This window comes from Myotis myotis, unplaced genomic scaffold, assembly GCF_014108235.1.
Source record: "Myotis myotis isolate mMyoMyo1 unplaced genomic scaffold, mMyoMyo1.p scaffold_m19_p_7, whole genome shotgun sequence".
Lineage (NCBI taxonomy): Eukaryota > Metazoa > Chordata > Mammalia > Chiroptera > Vespertilionidae > Myotis > Myotis myotis.
In genome coordinates, this window is record NW_023416379.1 from 85726317 (window position 1) to 85745111 (window position 18795).

Here is an 18795-nt window from a genome sequence, read left to right on the forward strand (position 1 = left end):
ATCAGGAGTGGCTTCATCCCAGCCACTCCTCCTCTGTTCAGGGACACAAGGCCCATGTCCCCTCTAAGACTCACCTGTGCCCAACATAGTGGGTCCTGCCCCCTTCTCCACAGCTGCTGAAGCTGTACCCACAGCAGCTTCCTCAGGGCCCAGGATCTCTAGCATGTGCCAGTGCACCCAGTAGGTGCGACCCATCACCTGCCAGAAGACCTGGTATGGAGCAAGACAGAGGGAAGGAGAACAGAGAGGGCTCACCATCTGAGTCCTGGGTTGTGCAGGCTTGAGGGGGCATGCTGGGCCAAGACCGGGGGCACACAGCCCTCAGATGCACACCTGGCTAGGCTTGGGAAATCCTCCGGATAGCCAAAGGCTCCCTTTCCCTGTCAGAGGAGGCCCTGCCTCTCATCTCTCCCGAACCTTGACGGCCTCTGCTTCTACACGCCCTCCCAGCCAACTACATGGGTAGGGGGCAGGGGTGTCTCCATATATGGGGTTCTGCTTCCTGGGTGTGAGTCTCTCCTTGACCTCATAGCCCACCTACTCCCGCCGGATTTTCTCAGGCCCCCAAAAGCCCCCCTTCGATTGCTGATCCCCTTTAACCAGTCTAGTTCCCTTGGGAGTTTTCTCCTTGGGTGGCCTGCCAGTCTCCTGCACGGAAGCCCCAGCTATGCGCCACCCAAAAGGATCCCCATCAGGGTCCCACCGCCATGCGCTCTCACCTGCACAGGGGGCACGCCATTGTTGCTCTGCCGGAACTCGCCCTCCTCCCCGGCACTGACCTCCTCGTAATCATCCAGCATCCGCACGCGCATCCCCGGCACCAGTGTCTGCTGCACGTATTCACCATAGCCACTACGGCTAGAGAACTCGTAACGCTGGCGGAAGGCCCGTTCTTGCTTTCTGGGGGTGGCAACCGTGGTGGGGAGTAAACCGCTGGGGCCTGAAATGCAGGGCTGAAAGATGGACCGGGACGGCCGGGGAGGCGACATGCCCCTCTCGCCGAGGTTCTGGGCCCAGCCCATGCTCCGCACCAGCTCTGAGATGAGGTTGCCCACAGCCATACTGAACTCCAGCTCCCGCTGCCCCCGGCTTTTCTCCTCCCCTGGGGGCAGGGAGCCTCGGTCTCCAGCCCCGGGCTCTGGACTGTTATTCAGCTGGTCCAGCAAGGAAGTGACACACAGGTAGCGTTTCACCAGGGAGAAGAGCAGCTTTCCTGGGATCTGTAGGGAACAGTCTGTGGTGTAGGTTCATCTCCCAGCTTTAGCCCCTCTCCTTGCCCCTCAATAGCATCCTCTACAGAAAAACAAAAAGGCGTCATCCTCATACCTATAGTTCTCAAACTGTGATTTATATGAGAGACACCCAAGAGGTGTCTTAAAACACAGATTCCTGAGTTCTAATCTCAGGAGTTCCGAGTGGGGAGGGGGCATGAACCTTCGTTTTAACAATCTCCCAGGTGGCTCTGACGCTGAGGCAGTCCTGAACCACACTGTCAGAAACGATGCCCAAGACCTACAACAGCATGTGCCCCACAGCCTGAGGCAGGCTGAGTACCTGAGGCAGATGAATGCCCTCAAAGGCCATGCAGTGCTCCTCAGAGGATGTGGTCTCTGCAAACAGCTCCAGCAAAGTATAGCGGCTGTCAAAGTCCATGTGCTGCTCGATGCCATCTTGCTGGCTCAGTGACAGAAGGACGTGAGCCCGACTCCCTGTAATCCACACCCAATCCGTATCCTCTCCTCAATCCCCAATACTTTCCCTCTGTCTCTCCTAGACTCTCCATCCCCTGCCCAAGGTCTTCACTTCTTTGTGGCTGAGACTCACAGTAAGATATACATTTTACATGGCAGCCTGATGTAGGTGTATACGTCTATAACTGAAATATACACTGAACTCCAAAACTTACACTGAACTGCTACAAAACTTACCTTAAATGCTAATACTAATATTTTAACATTTTTTTAAAATGTTGGTTATAACTCACCAAACTGGTTTTACAACTATGCGCCACCCAAGACAGAGGGAAGAAGAATAGAGAGGATTCACCAACTAATGAATCTCAACCCACAGTTTAAAAATATAAACCTACCCTATTCTCATCTTTGTCACTGCACTGAGAATGAACAAACAAACCAGTTCCTATCATTGTATCCTCTATAGATTAATAAGCAATAGCCTATTCAGCTATAGTTTTCCTTTGCATTGAGTTGGTGTTAGAGTTGGGAAATCCTTCCTCTTCCTGTTCTTACTCCTTGTGGCCCCATTCTCTTGCCTTCCTCCCCTGCCTGTCTCTTACCAGCGTCGTGGGCTGCCAGAGCCTGCAGCAACTTGCCCGCACTCCGCCGGATCTGAGGCTCCGGGTTGCACAGCATGTGCATGAGCAGGTCCAGGGCTCCTGTCTCCCTGAAGACCCCAGTGAGGGGCCCGATGCTGGCGTAGGCACTGAGCACGTGGATGGTGTGGAGCACAGCGGCCGTGAGGCTCGAGGTCCCACCTTCTGCCAGCTGCCTGGCAGCCCTCTGCACCAGCGCCCGGACATCAGCTTCCATCTCTCCCATTGCCACGTCATCCAGGCCTCCTGGGTCTCGGGGAAAGCTTCCTGCACCCGCCGCTGGCTCACGCTGAGGTCCTTTAGATAGAGCCCACTCACCCAGCAGCATGGGGCAGTTGGCATAGACCTCGGGGGCTGACAGCCACATGAGGATGTGCTCTGCCTTGCCCTCTTCCACATCCACTCTACCCTCTTCCCCACACTTCAGGACACTCCATCGGATCAGGTATTCAGGACGTCCATCGTGCCCAGGACGCTGTCGAATAAGTTCTTCGGGATATGCCTGCAGCCGAGGCCCCAAGGGCACCATGAGGTCCCCAGTGCGCCGTTCCCCCACCATCCTGACCTCCTGGGACACACAAGCAGAAAAGAGAAAGGTAATATGGAATAAGGGGAAAGACTACATGGAGGGGTAGAATCTTGAGACACAGACAGGGTGGGTGGTGATGGGTAGGTTGCATGATGGAATTTAGGGGCCAAGTAGAAAGGCCAAGAATAGCATGAAATAAATAACTTGAACATACTCTGGGATATATACAAGAAGGAAGAATAGAGTGAAAACAGCTAAGGGTAAAACAAAGAGGTTTAAGAAATGGAAGAGGTTATGAGATGAGAACAGGCAAGGTAACAAAAAGAGGTGACAGTTAAGCAGGACAATCTGGGCAGAACAGCAGGGTGTCTGAGGGATCCAGATCAGGACTCAGAAGAATGACAAGGATGAGCACGAAAGACAGCAGCATGGGAGACTGTGGGGCCAGAACAAGTGAGGAAAGTCAGGGTGGAAGAGGGGTGAGCCGGGGGGGGGGGGGGGGGGGTTATAAATGACAGGGTAACGCTGGAAGGTGGATATAAAGGAGTGAGCCATGGCAGCTATAGAGAATATAGATGAAAGGAGGGTGAGCTGCAGACACCCACATCCAGATGGCTGGATGGGAAAAGCACATGAGAGTACTGTGCAAGGAGGAGGGGTCCAGGGAACCAGATAAAATCATGGGAAGTAAAGACCAGACCCCGTCCTCCATTTATTCTACATGTGTGGTGAGGGTCTAAGTCAGGCAGCTATGGAGGGAGGTGGTAATCGTGGAGCTGAAGGGCTGGGAATGGGGTCAGGAGATGGTGGAGGTATGAGAGAGGCAATATAGTGCAGATTTCAGCGTCAGATAAACGTGACTGCATTCTGGCTCACTGACTTACTATGTGTGTAGTTTTTGGCAAGTTACTTAACCTCTGAGCCTCAGTTTCCTCCTCCGCAACATGGGAATGACATTCATACTGAACTCATCAAGTAAACACTGACGATCGCCCATGTAAAGCACTGCGAACAGCTGCCCTGCGCATGGTGAATGCTCTGTAAACATGATCTAGTGTCATTACTCTTAGCTGGAGAAGGCAGGCCAGTTCTCGATGGGACACTGTGAAGCCAGATTATGAAGGGAGCGGGGTGATGGCTGTGCGATAAAGAAGCGTGGGGCAGCAGGGAATGGCGAGAATAAGAGTGGAAGGTAAACCCAGATGAAGAGATGGTAATCAGGACAGGGGTCATATTGGGGTACAAGGATGAGAGTAAAAAAAAAAAAAAAAGGTGTGGAGAGGGGGAAACACAGGATGTGGACCCCCATGGAAGCAGGGGGTCTAGTTACCATGGGGCAGGACAAGCCTGGAAGGAGACCGGTGACGGGGTGGTAAACAAGTGCTGAGCAGGGTGGAGAAGTGGAGCGACTGGCCAGGCCTAAATTCGGGGGGATGGGGCCCCTATAAGGAGCAGTGAACTGAGGCATGGAGGTGAGGGCTAGGCGCGGGAAGAGACAGCCGGTAGGTGCAGGCAGCAAGGTCAGGCCCGAGCTTGCAGAAAGGCAGGGGCGGTGCGGGCCAGAAGGCGGTGGGAACAGGTTTGGGGGGGGGGAGTGCAGGGGGGGGAGGGGGGAGAATGGGGGAGACACGCGGTCCGAGGAGGCTGATAAGACCGGGCGAATCTCAGGGAGCAAGACCTGGCTCCCGGCGTCGCCCCACTACGACTGGGGCCGGGGAGGGAGAGGGCAAGGATCGGGCCCACGCGGAACTCCCCTCTCACCTCCCACCGCCCGGCTGGGCTCCCGCTGGAACCCCGAGGCCGGTCCCGCCGTCCTGGCCCCGCCTCCTCCGCGGCTCCCTTCCGGGTCACACGGCGAGCGCACGCCCAGCCGGGCGTCTACGGGTCCCACCGCGGCCCACAGCGGCGCGGAGCGGCCGAGCCGCCGCCAGTGGAGCATGCGCAGTATCTACGGCTGCTGCACGTGGGGCCGCGGCGGGCGGAGCCCGCGGGCGCAGTCACGTGGACCCGTGCCTTTGCAGCAGCAGGCAGCCCTTCCCGTCCACAATCAGCTTGGAAGAAACCCCCTTCCCTTTCTCTGGGTCTGCCTCCCTCCTCCCCCTGACACCTAGCAACCCACGCTCCCACCTAGGGCTGTCCTTTGAGGTTTTATTAGGTCACGTGGCCACGAGTGTCCCAAACCCCCCAGCAATGCTTTAGATTGGTAGAGTCAGTTTCTATTAATTAAAATTGCTATCTCTGTGTTGACCTAAGCACCTGTGCTAAGCCATGCACATCGATAAGGCTCCCAGCCCGGCGAAACGTTTCTTAAATTAAATCGTTCAGAGTTTAACAGGGCAAAGCACTCCTAAGTGTTGCGGTTGTTTTCATCAAGCAACTAGGCTTCCTTCTCAGAGCAGCAGCTTTGGGCTTTAATTCCTGTTCATACCTCCGTCCCTCCCTAGACAGAAAAACAGAGGCAAAGATCCCACAGTCTGTGCACAAAAATGATACATTTATTGAAAGAGTATTTTTTTTTTTTAATACAAAAGAAAGCTCTGTACATAGGACTGTGACCATGTCCACTATTCCTGGGTCAGCATCCCAGGAAGTAGAAATCACTGACATACACACCCCACATTCACACACACATTCACTCAAGTGTGCGCACGCGTGTGCGTGCACGCGCACACACACACACACACACACACACCCCAGAGCCACCAAGGAAGGGAAACACCAAGGGTTGCTGCACATATAAATGCCACCTTATCCCTGATGCACGCATGTTCTCCCAAGGCCATGCTCACACAACACACATTATAAGCACTTTGCCTGATTCACTCACTGGGTCTGTCTTTTGTGGGAAGGAGAGGAGGAATTCATCAAGGTCTCCTCCTCTGGTGGGGGAGTTGGGAAGTGAGTGAGTGAGGGTGGAGTGAAACAAGAGCAGAGAAAAGGGCTGGGCAGTTACAGACCTGAGTCCCAAGCCCCCCCACTCTCTGGCCCCTGATTTGCCATGCCCCAGCCTTGTAAGCCACCCATAAGCCCCAGCTCTCTCCAGGAGAAAGCCCAGAAAGGTGACTTCTATCTTGGCACCCGAAATTGGGGCAAGACAGCAATGGGGGTTAGAGGTTAGGGGGGACTCAAAAAATGTTGGCAAATCATCCCCTTGATAACTAGGCTGTGCGTAAAATCTCCCCCCACCCCTTCACCTAATCACAGAAGCAGGCTTGTTCCTACTGAAGGCAGTCATAGGGTTAATAAAACTCCACCCCAACTGCTGCCCTGTTCTGAAAAAGCTTCCTTTCTGGATATTGGGGGTGAAGGTGGGCTCTGACACAGGGTAAAAGACCCTCCCCGTGTTGGCCCACCCTGAAGGTCTACCCCAAAGGGGGAAGTGGGGGGTGGGGCACGGCCCCTGTACAAATTACATAAATACTGAGGTTACACTTAGAAAAATAAAGTCATTTTCTTCAAGGCTTTTTGTCTTAATTTTAAAAAGTTACAGTAGCTGCTCACTCCCTGGGAGAGCTGTCCACTTCTGGTTCCCCTATCACTGCACTCAGCCCAAGAGCTGCTCCCATTTTTCTGAGCCCCTTTCCTGCCTCTCACCCCCTCCCAGATCCCACCCTGCTCACTGCAACTTGGGCCCCAAGCAGCTGCAGGCCTGGGGAGCACAAGGCTGCAATGCCCATGCATGTGGCACAAATGAAGTCAGTTTCCTCTACCTGACACCCCACCATTTGGTCTCCCTCTTCCCTCTCCCTAACAACAGCCCTAGAGGGCAAAGAGAGGCCCAGAGCTGTGGGTCACCCTCCCCATCCCATTGTGGCATGGCCTGAGGGCCCCTCCCCCGGTTTTCTCCTGGAAATAACCCAGGACCAGGCAATCCCAGAATCTCCCCCACACACTGGTGGGCCCCAAGTTCAGGGGGTGGCTCTGTCCCCAGAGGCCCAGCCAGTTCTGGGGAGCCCCAGGGCTCCCCAGGGAAGGGGAGCTTGGGCAGGGAGGGGGACGAGAAAAACTCCATAAAAAAAAGTTAAATATTTTAAAAATATATATTTATAGATTTGTTTTCACTTCGTCTCCTCAAATAAAAAGTTCAAAATCAACTTTAAGTAAAGCAGCTGGGAGGAGGGGGGGGGGAAGATGGGGAGAAGGAACAATGATGGTTCCCTCCAATCCGGGAGCCCCTGGAGTTCCCAAGGGAGCGGCAAGGCAGGGCAGATGGCCCGGGGACCTGCTCCCTGCACAGGCCCAGCTACGTGGAGCTGCAGGGGCTGCAGGCGGCAGCATGAGGGAAGCAGCCCCATCTCCCCAGCTGGCTCCCTGGGGAGGGCTCTACTGATCCAGCCTGTGGCAGACACAGTACTGACATGGGGTCAGCATTGAGGCTGGACAGAGGACCCCATTGCTTCCTCGAGGTGGGGGGGAGGATGGTACCTAGTCCCACAAAGATCTGTTGTGGTAGGTGGGGCACGGTCCACTGGGAAAGCTAATACTCATGGCAAACATGGAGCCAAGCTGGCAAGGGAAGTCTGAGGAGGGAGGGCAGCCCCACCATCAACAGAATGGGAGGTGGAGCCAGAAGGAGGGGAGAGTGAGGGAGGCCGGGGTGGAGGGTAGGCTGGCCCATTTCTTTGGCTGGAGTGAGAGGGCTCAGTCCTGTGGCTGCCCACTGCTCCTCCCCGCCTCCCTCCTGCGGCCCGTCATGTGTGTGAAGAAAACGTGAAAAGGCAACAATAAATAAGTGGTGCCGTCCCCTGGGCCATCTGTCCAGGGCGGCAGGGCAGATCAGTCACTCTTGGTGCTGTGGGCGGCGTCCAGGTTCACCACCTGTAACTCGGTGAGGTTGCTGCTGCTCCCGGCCTGCTGCCCTATGACAGCCATCTGGAGGGAAGTGGATGTGTCAGGAAATGAGGGCAGGAACACATCAGCCAGCTCAGACCTCCTGCTTGCCTGCCTGCCCACCACAGGTCTGACCAGGAAAACAGACAGGCCTTCTGGCTAGGAATCTTAGCTTTGACTAACTAGTAATAGAATCCCCAAGGTCAAGATAAAGAAGTAGCTGGCTGGCCCTAGCTAGTTGCTCAGTGGTTAGAGCATTGGCCCAGGGCTGAAGGGTCCTGGGTTTGATTCTGATCAAGGGCATGTACCTCGATTGTAGGCTTGATCACCAGCCCTGGTCAGGGCACATGCGGGAGGCAACCAATTGATGTGTCTCTCTCACTTCGATGTTTCTCTCTCTTTGTCTCTCCCCCTCCCTTCCACTCTCTCTAAAAATCAATGGAAAAGCCCTAGCCGGTTTGGCTCAGTGGACTGAAGGGTCTTGGGTTCAATGCCGATCAAGGGCACATGCCCAGGTTGTGGGCTTGATCCCCAGTAGGGGGCATGCAGGAGGCAGCTGATCCATGATTCCCATTATTGAAGTTTCTCTCTCTCCCTGTCCCTTCCTCTCTGAAATCAATAACAATATATTTTTTAAAAATAAAAAGAGGACCTGGAAAAAGTTAAAAAATAAAATAAAATCAATGGAAAAAAATATCCTCAGGTGAGGATTAATAATAACAAACAAAGTAGCTGGCTGGCTGGGATGGGGTGAAAGGGGTTCCCACCTACCTGGTGAAGCTGAACTGCAGAAACAGGGATCTGCACTGTCCCAGATGGTGCTGTCAGGAACACCTGGGGGACGCCACCTGCATTGGAAAACGGGAGATACTCAAATTGCTTGCTCAAGAGAAACTTCCAGTTATTGGAGCTGATAAATGTACATATGACTGGGTGAGACTCAGATGTAAATGCCCTAGGGTGAGTGTCCATTGTGTCCAAGTGCGTGTATGAGTGTTCAAGTGTGCACGAGTGTCTAAGCAGACAAGCGTGGGCCCCAGAGTGTGTATGCAAGTATCCGTGTGTATATGTGTAGAAGCATGGAGAGCATCCTAGTTTGTGTATGTATGTGTGAACATATATATCGAGGGTGGGGAAGAAAGCATGTGTGTGTATGTGTCTGTGTGTGTGTATAAGGGAGATAATGGTCCTCCTTTTCTCAGCCCTGCCCCCCAACTCACCTTGCTCCTGGACCTGGCTGTGGGACACCTGCATGGTGGATGGCGCCTGGGAGAAGGCATTGAGCACGGTGAGGCTGCCATCAGCCAGGCCCGAGGTGGGTGCATACATCACCGCATGGGGGCTGGGGTACATCATGTGGCCGCCCACAGTTGTGGGTACAGATGACGTCATGATGGTGGCGGGCAAGGTCACTGGCAAATACAGACACATGTCAGTGAGGCTGACACTGGTCCCCACTGATATCTCCCATCCCACCCCCGGGAATTCCAAGCCGCCAGAGCTCTCTAGCCATTTCCCAGGTCAGCAGCTAGACAAGACTCGTTCCTCGGCTACCTGTCATCAACTAAGAAAAGCCTTATTTTTTCCTGAACACAACAGCACCAGCCTTTAATTGTATCCTACCACATTGTGCTATTTAATTGTCTATTTGCTGGATTCTCTACTCCAAGACCCGAAGGCCCTGGGAAAAACTAAGATTACAGTAACTGACCCAACCTAAGGAAACTCAGATACTACTCCCCCTTTAGGGAGCTTCAGTTTTTTTATTTGTTTTCATTCCTCCTCCTTCTTCCTAAATGTGTGGCTAACACATGCATCTTTTAAACTAGCACTTCTCAAATGTGAATGTGCATACAGTCCCCTGGGGTTCTTGTTAAAAATGTACATTCTGATTTAGTGGGTTTGGGGTGAGGCTTAAAAGTCTGCATTCCTCTCAAGCTCCAGGGTGATGCTGGTCCTCCATAGATCACATTTAGGATAACAAGGTTGTAAATAACAAGAACTGAAAAGTAATTTTATTCTGAAAGTGTCTCATCATATCTGGAATGACTGGAGACCCTGAGGGAAATTATGGCTACTCTAAACCTAGGAGACCCTCCCACAAGGAGACAACTGCTCTATAAATCCTCCTGGTAATTAAGCAAATGTGAATCTTTGGGCAAGTAACTTCTCCTTTCTGGGCCTCAGGCTTCTCATCTGAATAAGGAGGAGGGTGGCTTCAATGGTCCCTAATTTCTTCTTTGAGTCCACAGCCCTACTGCAGGGCAGGATACAAAACCCAGCCACCCCCACCTGACTTTCTCTTAGGGATTAGAATAAGGGTTAAGCCAAAAGCCTCAGTCTCCACGTTAAAAAGTGACAGAGTTTCAAGCTATACCTGTCCCGCTGGAGGAGGTCTGCGTGAGGTCTGTGCTGCTGTCACGAGAGGGAGACGCTTGTTGTGGGGCCTGGTGCACCTGAATGGCCTGCACTGGAACTTGCTGGGCCACTGCCCCACCTAGGAGACACAGAGACTTACTTGTGCCCTGTCCTACCAGCCACCACCTGCACCAAGCACCCTCAAACACCCACATGCCCAGGGTCTGACACACTGCTCCCCAACTCCCATCACTATCTTTTGTGGGAGCCAAAAAGGCCCTTCCTGTCCTGAGTCTTGGACTCCAGGGGCTTCTCTACTCTGCTTTTGCTCTTCCCTCCTCCTCCCGTCCTAGGCCTTGCCTCTTTCCTCTTCAGGAAGTTGGTATTGACCCATCAGGGACATGATCTGCCTTCTAGTCAAGGTAGAGAGGTGACAGAATGTCTACTGTCCCTGTGGCAATGGGGGACACAGGGCTGGGCTGGCTAGACAAGGCCAGAGCATATGGCTGATACTTCCTGACAAGGATAACAGAGGTTCCAATGGGGAGGGGCATGCTTGCCAACGGCTTCTCTCGGGCCCTGGCCCCCTGTCCACCCTCCTTCTGAGCAGGGGAAGAGGTTCTCCTTGTGCCAACCCTAAACCCACTCTTCCCATGCTCAATTTGCCCCTTGTGACTCACCAGGCATGAGGGTAAAGCTGGTAGGCAGCTGCATGAGGCCCCCAGAGGAGACAGGGCCACTGCCTGTACTCTTCAGCACCGTCCCGTTGGCACTGCTGGCGGCACTGGGACTGACACTAGCAGACACTGGTGCCAGGTAGTTGGTGATGGGGAAGGAAGGGCCGCTGCTGACTTGCATGGTGGTAGAGGTGCTGGGTGCTGTTTGGATGGTGGAAGTGGTACCCGGCAGGTTGGTGACTGTGAACACCGGTTTCAGTGAGTCCTACACCCAGAGTAGAGATGGAGCAGTGAGCCTCTACCAGACCCTGCCCCTGCAGGAGCTTAATGTGGATTGACAGCCCAGATTGGAACCAGTGTGCCTGGGTGCAAATCACAGCTCTGACCTTTATCTGCTGCCTGGTCCATGGGCAAGTTATTGAACTGCCATGCTCCAGTTTCCTGTCCATGAAAGGAGGGTAATACCTACCCCATAGGTGTTGTGAAGAATAAATAGGTTAACATACTTAAAGAAGTTAGAACAATGCCTGGCACATACAAAGAGCAGTAAGTATTTGCTGCTCTTATTTATCATAAGATAATGATAAATATGGTCATCATAATTCCCTGAGTTCAGCCCCAATGGACTATGGCCATCACATTGGCTGGGGAATCAGGACACCAGGCGTCTGTTCCCAGCTTTGGCAATGACCATCTGTGTGACCCTGGGAAAATCACTTACTCTTTCTGAGCTTCAGTTTTCTTCTGTAATGTGAGAGGACTGGGCTACTGTGCCCTCGTTAAAGGGGTCCTTCCAGCTCATATTTGCCAGGCTTCTGAGATAGGGACCGAAAGTTTTTCCAGGGAACTTATGGTTTGAGAGAGATTTTAGGGGGTTGGCACTTTATGACAAATACTTAAGATTTTAATTACCAAAAGAATTGATTCATCCAGCATAATTTTCTGTGAATAAGCCCTACTGCTAAGAGTTTAAAAATTATTACAGATGCCACCACATGAGGGGAAAGTCTAAAGCACTGCCTTTCCCCTCAGGGAGCCTTTGTTTTTAGAAGGGGAAGGAGGAAACCGGGGGCTGAGAGCCAAGCCCGGAGGACTGAGGGGCTCAAATACTGGGGATTGGTCAGAGCGGGATGTTTGCTAATCGGACGCGCTCAAAGCCCCTGATTGGTGAAGGCGTTGCTAAGGCAAACAGTGCCGCTCCCTCCAATTGGCCAGTTGGTGAAGGACCCGGAAGGCGGAGTACCCGGAGGAACTAGGAAGGAAGCTCCGCCCCCTCTCCTTACCGGGAAAAGGAAGGGGGAGGCGTAACTAGGGCCGGCATCCCTAGCAGCCGGGAATACCCTCCCTAAGGTGCCCCGGCCGGACATCCTGAGGAGGTAGGTGACCGGCTAGTCAGGTAGTCTGCGCCCAGGCAGCCAGCCCACCTGCACCCAGTGCCGGCTTCCCAGGCCCTGGAACCCACGAGGGCTGCTTCCTACTCGCCAGTGCGCCGGCCTGCGGGAGGCTGGGCTGAGCTACGCCCCCACCCCGAGCGGGAGACAGCTGGCGGGAGGAATGCGAGGGCCCTGCCAGGCGGGCGGGCTGCAGGCGGGAGGCCGGCTCGGAGCCGGAGCCGGCCTTATATGGGCACGGAGGCCGCCCGCTTATCGAGTGGGCCGGCCTCCTGTCGGGAGAGCGAGGATGGACACCTGTCCCCTAGGATGAGGGGTACTGACCCGGCTCCACTCCACACCGGTGGGCACCTACCACCTGTCCTCGGTGAGGAAGTGAGGGGACCCCCCTCCCCTCTCTGCCGGTCAAGTCCCTCCCCTTCCTTTCCCTCCGATGGGGGACCCAAACACACCTTGGTCTCCCCACTGCTGTCGGACTCAGACACCTGGTAGGTGAGGTCTGTCTCCTGAAAGCCCGTGGCACTCATCCTCTGGTCGGTGGTGGGGTCTGAGCGGGGCGGGGAGTCCGGCGAGTTGAGGCAGGTCTGAATCAGTGCCTTGCCGGTCTCACTGGTGATCATGGGCTGCAGCTTTCGAGTGGCAAAGGTATAGACATGGCCCGTCTCGCTGGCCACCAGCAACAGCACCTGTGTCCCTGTCAGTGTGGACAGCTCATAGGCCTGGGGATAACGGGGAGGAGATGGGGCGGTCAGCAGACTTCCCTCTACCTGCCTGGGAAGCAGGAGAGAGGGCGGATTACAGGGATATCAAGCCCCACTCCATCGTGACCTTCCTCTCCAGAGGTGGTCCTACCAGCATGTCTGAAGGTGAACCGGAGCAGGAAAATGCCCCTTCTCTGAGGGGCAGCCCTGCCCGCCTGCACACAGTTCCAACCCCCTCTTGACAGAACATAACCCGAGCGGACACACCGGGGCCCAAGGACCTGCCCCTCACCACAGCTTGGTGCCCGGCCTCAGAGAGATGGCTCCCATCCCCTCCTCACTGTCACGAGGACAAGGACGACCTCGCTGCTGTACTGGAAGACACTACTGTCCGGACCCACATAAGACATCAGGGCTGATGTGTAGCGTTTGGGAGCCACCTAAACTCTAAAATGCCCCACGTTCCTTCCCAGAAACGGCACGGGCACTAACCTGTTGCCGTTTGTCTCCTGCCCTGTAATAATACTGTGTGTGCTACCCATTTTCTTCCTTTGTCTTCATACAGCAGTGCCTGGACTGATGGGAGGTGGGGGCTAGCTCAGCAGCCACGACCCTGCCATGAGCCCAGAACGGGGTGGCCCCACGGATGGTCTCCTCACAGCCAACAAGGCCCACAGACCCACCTTGGCAGCAGCTCTGACTTTTGTAGGGGACAAACCGAAACCCCAGCCAGTTTTTCCAGAAGTCTAGCTTCTTGTTTCCCTCCCCGTTCTGCTGCTTCCACCCTGTCCCCTATCTCCTACACCCCAAGACGACCCCTTTCCTCGCCCCTTTTCACTGGGTAACCTGACAGAAAAGGATTTGCTAGGTGCATCTGCAAACCTCCCCGCCTTCCCACCAAACTCCATGCACAGGTTCTCCCCAGGGCCGGGCATCCCACTTGCCGGAGAGGCAGAGGACTCTGAAGCCCGTCTCCAGGGGGTGTGCAGGCCTCCGGGGGAGGCATTCAGGACACCCGGCCAGGCAGGACCCGGCTCGGCCCCTGCGGGTCAGGGCGGCATCCGTCCTCCTGCCCTGCTCCCTGCTCCCTCACCTGGAGCTCGGAGCCCATTCCGTCATCAGCCTCGCCCGTCCTTCCGGCTAGCGCTACCTCGGAGGTGCCCACCTTCCTCCCACATCTGCTCCCTCATTGTGACACCGCTTCCAGCCTCCTCACCTCCATACCTGCTCCTCTGCTCCCTGATTTTGGGGAGCCCTTCCCCAACACCAGCGCAACGGACCTACTGTGGATCCCTGCGTTTCCCAATCCCACGCCTCGCCCCTTCCCTCGGCAAGGGCCCGGCTCCCCTCCCGCGCCCGTCACTCCCACCTCGGCGCCTCTCCCCTCTGCTCCGGGCGTTCGCGGCTGCTCCCCTCTCCCCACATTTCCCCGGCGGCCCCTCCCCTTGCACTGTCCCGGGGTGAGAGCCATCTCCTCCCACACGCCTCCCGCGGACTCGCCGCCTCTCACCTCCGCCGCGGCGGGCGCTGCCTTCCTCCCGGGCGCCCCCTGCGCGTCCCCACCCTCCCGGCTCCCCGCGGCCGGCCGGCCTCCCGGGCCCGTACCTTCTTCATGATGCCCGTCTTCCTCTTGCTGAAGGTCGTGTAGCGCCGCAGCTTGTTGTCGATGAACTCCATCTTGATCTTCACGCGGCCCCGCGTCTTCTTGCCCGGCTTGGCCCCGCTCACCGGCCCGTAGCCCCCCGCGGCCGCCGCCGCCGCCTCGGGCCCGCCGACCACCATGCCGAGCTCCATCTCACTGAGGCTCCGCTTCAGGCCGCGCCGCTCCGCGCCCAGCTCCTCCTCCTCGCCCGACTCCGAGTCGCCCTCGCTGCCGCTGTAGAGGGCCCCCGCGGTGGGTGCCGGGGTGGTTGTCGCGGCGGCTGCAGCCTCCCGCTCGAGGCGACCCGGCCCGAGCCCCGCGCCGTTCCCGGGGACCCGGCCCCCGTTAGCCCCGCGAGTCCCGCCGCCGCCGCCGCCACCTCCACCGCCCGGCCGCCCCGTCGGAGTCCGGTTCAGGCTGCCCCCCAGGGCCGAGCCCCGGCCCAGCGCCGCCGCGGCCCCAGCTTGGGTCGGTAACATGGCGCTCAGTGCAGGAGGACGGACAGGCAGTCAGCGAGGAATCGGAGCCGTCGCCGCCGCCATCGGCTTCCCGGCTCAACCCGGCGCTCCCGCTGTTGCTAGTGCCGCTATCACTGCCGCCGCCGCCGCCGCTGCGAACCCGGGGCCCCTGCACGCCCGGGCCGACCTGGGCCCTCACTTTCTTGCCCCTGTGGCCCGGGTTGCCCCAGGCCGCGCGGAGCGCCCCCTATCCGTATGCTACGGCGGCGCGCCCGGCGGCCGTCAGCGTCCCCCCGGGGGCAGAGGCTGCTGGCCACCGCGGGGACGGCGGGTGGAGGGGGCCGGGACCACGCGCAGGCGGCGAGGGATCCCCCGACCCTTCCCCCCCATATAAAGAGATACAATGTTTCCTTTTATGGCGAGGCCGCTCCTTATATGGTGAGCCCCTAAGCCCCCGCCCCATTGGTCCATCGTTCCGGCACCTCCGCTCTCCATTGGCCCACAGGGGGCGCCTATTTGCATAAACATCCCGAACTCGCTGCAGTCCTCGGGCGTCAGACCGCGACTCCGAAAGGGGCGGAGCCGACGCCTCTTAAAGGAAAGGGAGAGGCGGTGCGACTCCACCCCCAGGACAGAGAGTGGGAGGAGGACTGGCGGGACCTGCGGAGAGGAGCCCTAGCAGGGACTGGAGCGCGGTCCTGCGGCCGAGAGGGAGCACGCTGGAGCCCGGCCCTGGAAGGGCTGGGGACAAGCACCGGGGTAGTTCCTGAGTGCATTGTGCGGGCCGCAGTAAAGGCTATAACAGCCCAAATTCCGCCGGGGTGCAGGGAGCATTTACCCACGCCTTCCTCAGGGAGGCAAAGAAACTGGCCGAGTAGCGGGGGCTTGGGTCCCTAGTGTCCAGACTGGTCGCCCCCTGGCCACTCCGTTCCAACTCTTCCCCTCCACCCCCCGACTTCCTTTCTCTTTCTCTTTTCAAGGCGACGACACTTTCCCACCAGGCCGGCTCTCCAGTCCTCATTCATCATCATCTATACTGGGGGAGGTCTTTGGCAGACGTACATCTGGAAAAGACCGGGGAGATAGTCTGCCTCCCCGATGGGGGCAGGGAGGAGAGATGGAGATCAGTGAAGACTTCCAGCTGCGGGATGGGATGGGGAGGGGGTGGTCCCAGGGATAAAGCCCACCCCTCAGCCAGTGCAGAGGCCTGGGAAAAAGTGTAGCCGAGAAGAAAGTTTAAGCCAGCCACACACACACACACACACACACACACACACGCCCTTCTCTGCAAAGCCCATAGGAGAAGAAAAGTTAGAACTAGGGTGCTGCAAGGCCAGGTCCAGGGTCTCGTTCTGGGCCTTAGCTCCAAAGCCGTGAAAATAGCTTCAGCTTTGCTGTTACATAAAATTTTCAAATCTGGAATCTTTCTCTTCTTAGCCGTGTGCCAGAAACAAGTGTCTGGCCTCTCCAAGCTTCCTATTCCTCATTGTTGGTCCCCATCCCATGAGGTTCTTACTGCAGATTAAATGAGATAAAGACTAAAGCACAAAGGAAGGGGTAGTTAATAGGAGCTACCTGGGACAATCACGGCATCCCTGAGATGAACATCCTCTGTGTGCCACAGGGTGGGAGAGGGTGATTCCTACCTTAAGAAGCTGTGGTGAATGAAATCAGTTTAGTGTGCTGCAACCAGCATTTAAAGTAAATGAGTATCACGAGAAGCAAGGGTAAGATATCGCTGCATGAAACTTTTGTTCCCGTTATTTTGGGGTTGAATCATATAAAATTTCCCTTTTATAGGTCAAGAAGGTGGGATAGCGTCATTCATATGGTTCAACACGCGTGTGCTGGATGACGTCAACAGCTTACCTTACTGTGTCCCAGTTCCAAAACTGAGAAATACTGAGATAAAGTATGTTCAAGTGTTTTTGTGAGCTATGTGTGTATATACATACACATACACACCTATTTTTAAAAACATGGACTCGTTCATCAAACCTCTAAATAAAGGAATTAAGAGCCCTCCTGTTTCCCTTTTCCCAGTAGTTTTAAAGAGCGCTTTTTCTTTTCCTCATTTAGTCTACACAACAGGCAGTTAAACATATGGACTGTGTTAGTTCAAGAGGAAGAACAGGTCAAATAGATAAATAGGTTACAGAAGGGCTTCAGGGCCACAGATGGTGCTTGGGACTGCGACGTGAGCAACAGTTCTACAATCACAGCCCTGTGGTCCATTCCTGCCTGACTTCTAGACTGTTCTGTGTGAGACCCCTAGTTTAGACAGCAGTGGCAGCGGCACCCCAGAAGATAACCGCTGCCGGCCATCTCCACTGGGTAGCCCACACCCACACTCGGTTGGCTTATTGCGGGTTCAGAAGCTAAAACTGTTGATGTAGATAAAGTCAGTAAAAAGACTGGTTCAGCCCTAGCAGGTTTGGCTCAGTGGATGGAGCATCAGCCTGCGGACCAGACCAAAGGGTCCCAGGTTTAATTCTGGTCAAGGGCACATGCCCAGGTTTTAGGCTCCTCCTCAGCCCAGGCCCTGGTCAGTGCTCATGCAGGAGGCAACCAATCTATGTGTTTTTCTCATATCGATGTTTCTCTCTGTCTTTCCCTCTCTCTTCTACTCTCCCTAAAAATCAATGGAAAAATGTCCTTGGGTGAGGATTAAACACACACACACACACATACACATAAACACACAAACTGGTTCATAGACGTATTTTACTTTATTTTTTAAACTAGAGGCCTGGTGCATGAAGTTCATGCATGGGTAGGGTTCCTGGGCCTGGCTGGCATCAGGGCTGATCAGGTTCCCCGCCTTCCCTTGCCACTCTCAGGCGGCACAGTCCCCCCTCCCCACCCACCTCCCGACCTCCCCCTTCCCTGGCTCCCTCAATGCCCTAACACCTCCACTGCTGCTGCTGCTGCTGCTGCTGCTGCTGCTGCTGCCCGCAGCCGCCACTGCCGATCACCTGCCATGTTCCACGCCACCCCCTGGTGGTCAGCGCACATCATAGTGTGCACTCAAACTCCCTATCTCCCGGTCGAACTCCCAAGGGGACACGTTGCATATTAGCTTTTTATATATACTAGTATAGATTACAGTTTACTTTCAGTATTTGTGTTAGTTTCAGGTGTACAGCATAGTAGTTAGACAATCACCTACTTTACATAGTGGTCCTCCCAAATCAATGTGTTTTGTTTGGGTTACATAATATTTTTAAATCAGATTTTATATAAAAATCTGAATATCCAATCTCACACAAAGACTGGAACTTTTAGCAACTCCAGGCTGACATGCCCACAGGAGCACTACAGCCTAGAGCTGAGCTGAATGGTGGCCATGGAAGAGGCATCTGCTCTCAGGCTCACTATAGACTCCATACAGCCCCCTGAGCTCAGATAAGTCCCCTCTGGCCTCTCTGGAATGTGAGTTTGGTGCTTCTCTGATAAGGTCGGAATCACAGCAGTCCCCTGGAAGGTGGGAGCTTACATCCACCCCAGACCTTGAAGTACCCCCAGAAGGGCATCAGAATTCCAGCCAGATCCCCTCATACCACACCATTCCCACCCTACTCTTTCCTTCTCCTGATTTTTATCATTCAGATAAAAAACTAAAGAGTGTTTTTAAAAATTAGTCACACAAAAAATTACTAACACTCTAAAACTTTCCATTTGGAGTTAACCTTTACGCGTGGATTCTTCACACAGAAGAAAAGAGGTCTCAATTGTAATGGCAACATTAGAGGGAATGGAAACAAAAGGAGGTCGTGGACAGTGTGCCTGGGAGAAGTCTGGAAAGCCACGCTCCAAACACGAATGTTTACCACTGGAGAGGACGAGAGGGACTAGCAGAGCGGGCCCCTTGCTTTAC

The 18795-nt window shown here is 55.2% G+C and overlaps 2 protein-coding genes across 4 annotated transcripts in view; both read right to left on the reverse strand.

Annotated features, from left to right (window-relative positions):
* CUL9 (cullin 9) overlaps positions 1-4325 on the reverse strand; it is a 37378-nt gene extending 33053 nt beyond the window's left edge. Inside the window, exons 1-5 of one of the 2 annotated variants that reach the window (XM_036317127.1) lie at positions 4192-4325; positions 2297-2900; positions 1555-1709; positions 720-1220; positions 75-210 (exon numbers count right to left, since the gene is read on the reverse strand). In XM_036317127.1, the coding sequence (XP_036173020.1) occupies positions 75-210; positions 720-1220; positions 1555-1709; positions 2297-2900; positions 4192-4194 (1399 nt within the window). In that variant the 5' untranslated portion in view covers positions 4195-4325. The remainder of the gene's footprint in view (positions 1-74; positions 211-719; positions 1221-1554; positions 1710-2296; positions 2901-4191) is intronic. The other variant, XM_036317128.1, reaches the window with a different exon arrangement.
* Positions 4326-5333: 1008 nt separating this feature from the next.
* SRF (serum response factor) lies at positions 5334-15317 on the reverse strand. 2 transcript variants are annotated; one of them, XM_036317232.1, is made up of 7 exons: positions 14424-15317; positions 12570-12836; positions 10730-10991; positions 10069-10188; positions 8912-9103; positions 8463-8539; positions 5334-7733 (listed from the first exon to the last, which is right to left on the reverse strand). In XM_036317232.1, the coding sequence occupies exons 1-7, from the start codon at positions 14937-14939 to the stop codon at positions 7638-7640; spliced, it is 1530 nt and encodes a 509-aa protein (XP_036173125.1). In that variant the 5' UTR covers positions 14940-15317; the 3' UTR covers positions 5334-7637. The 2 variants fall into 2 exon arrangements, with proteins under 2 accessions (XP_036173125.1, XP_036173126.1); XM_036317233.1 differs by lacking the exon at positions 10069-10188.
* Between the last annotated feature and the right edge of the window lie 3478 nt (positions 15318-18795).

Excerpts from the sequence above, each read along its gene's own strand:
- SRF (XM_036317232.1), bottom strand. The coding sequence starts at position 14,939 with ATGTTACCGACCCAAGCTGGGGCCGCGGCGGCGCTGGGCCGGGGCTCG. Across the intron at positions 10,189-10,729 it reads CAGCTTTACCCTCATGCCTG|GTGGGGCAGTGGCCCAGCAA; the intron begins GTGAGTCACAAG and ends TGTGTCTCCTAG. Across the intron at positions 7,734-8,462 it reads CTGCAGTTCAGCTTCACCAG|ATGGCTGTCATAGGGCAGCA; the intron begins GTAGGTGGGAAC and ends ACTTCCCTCCAG.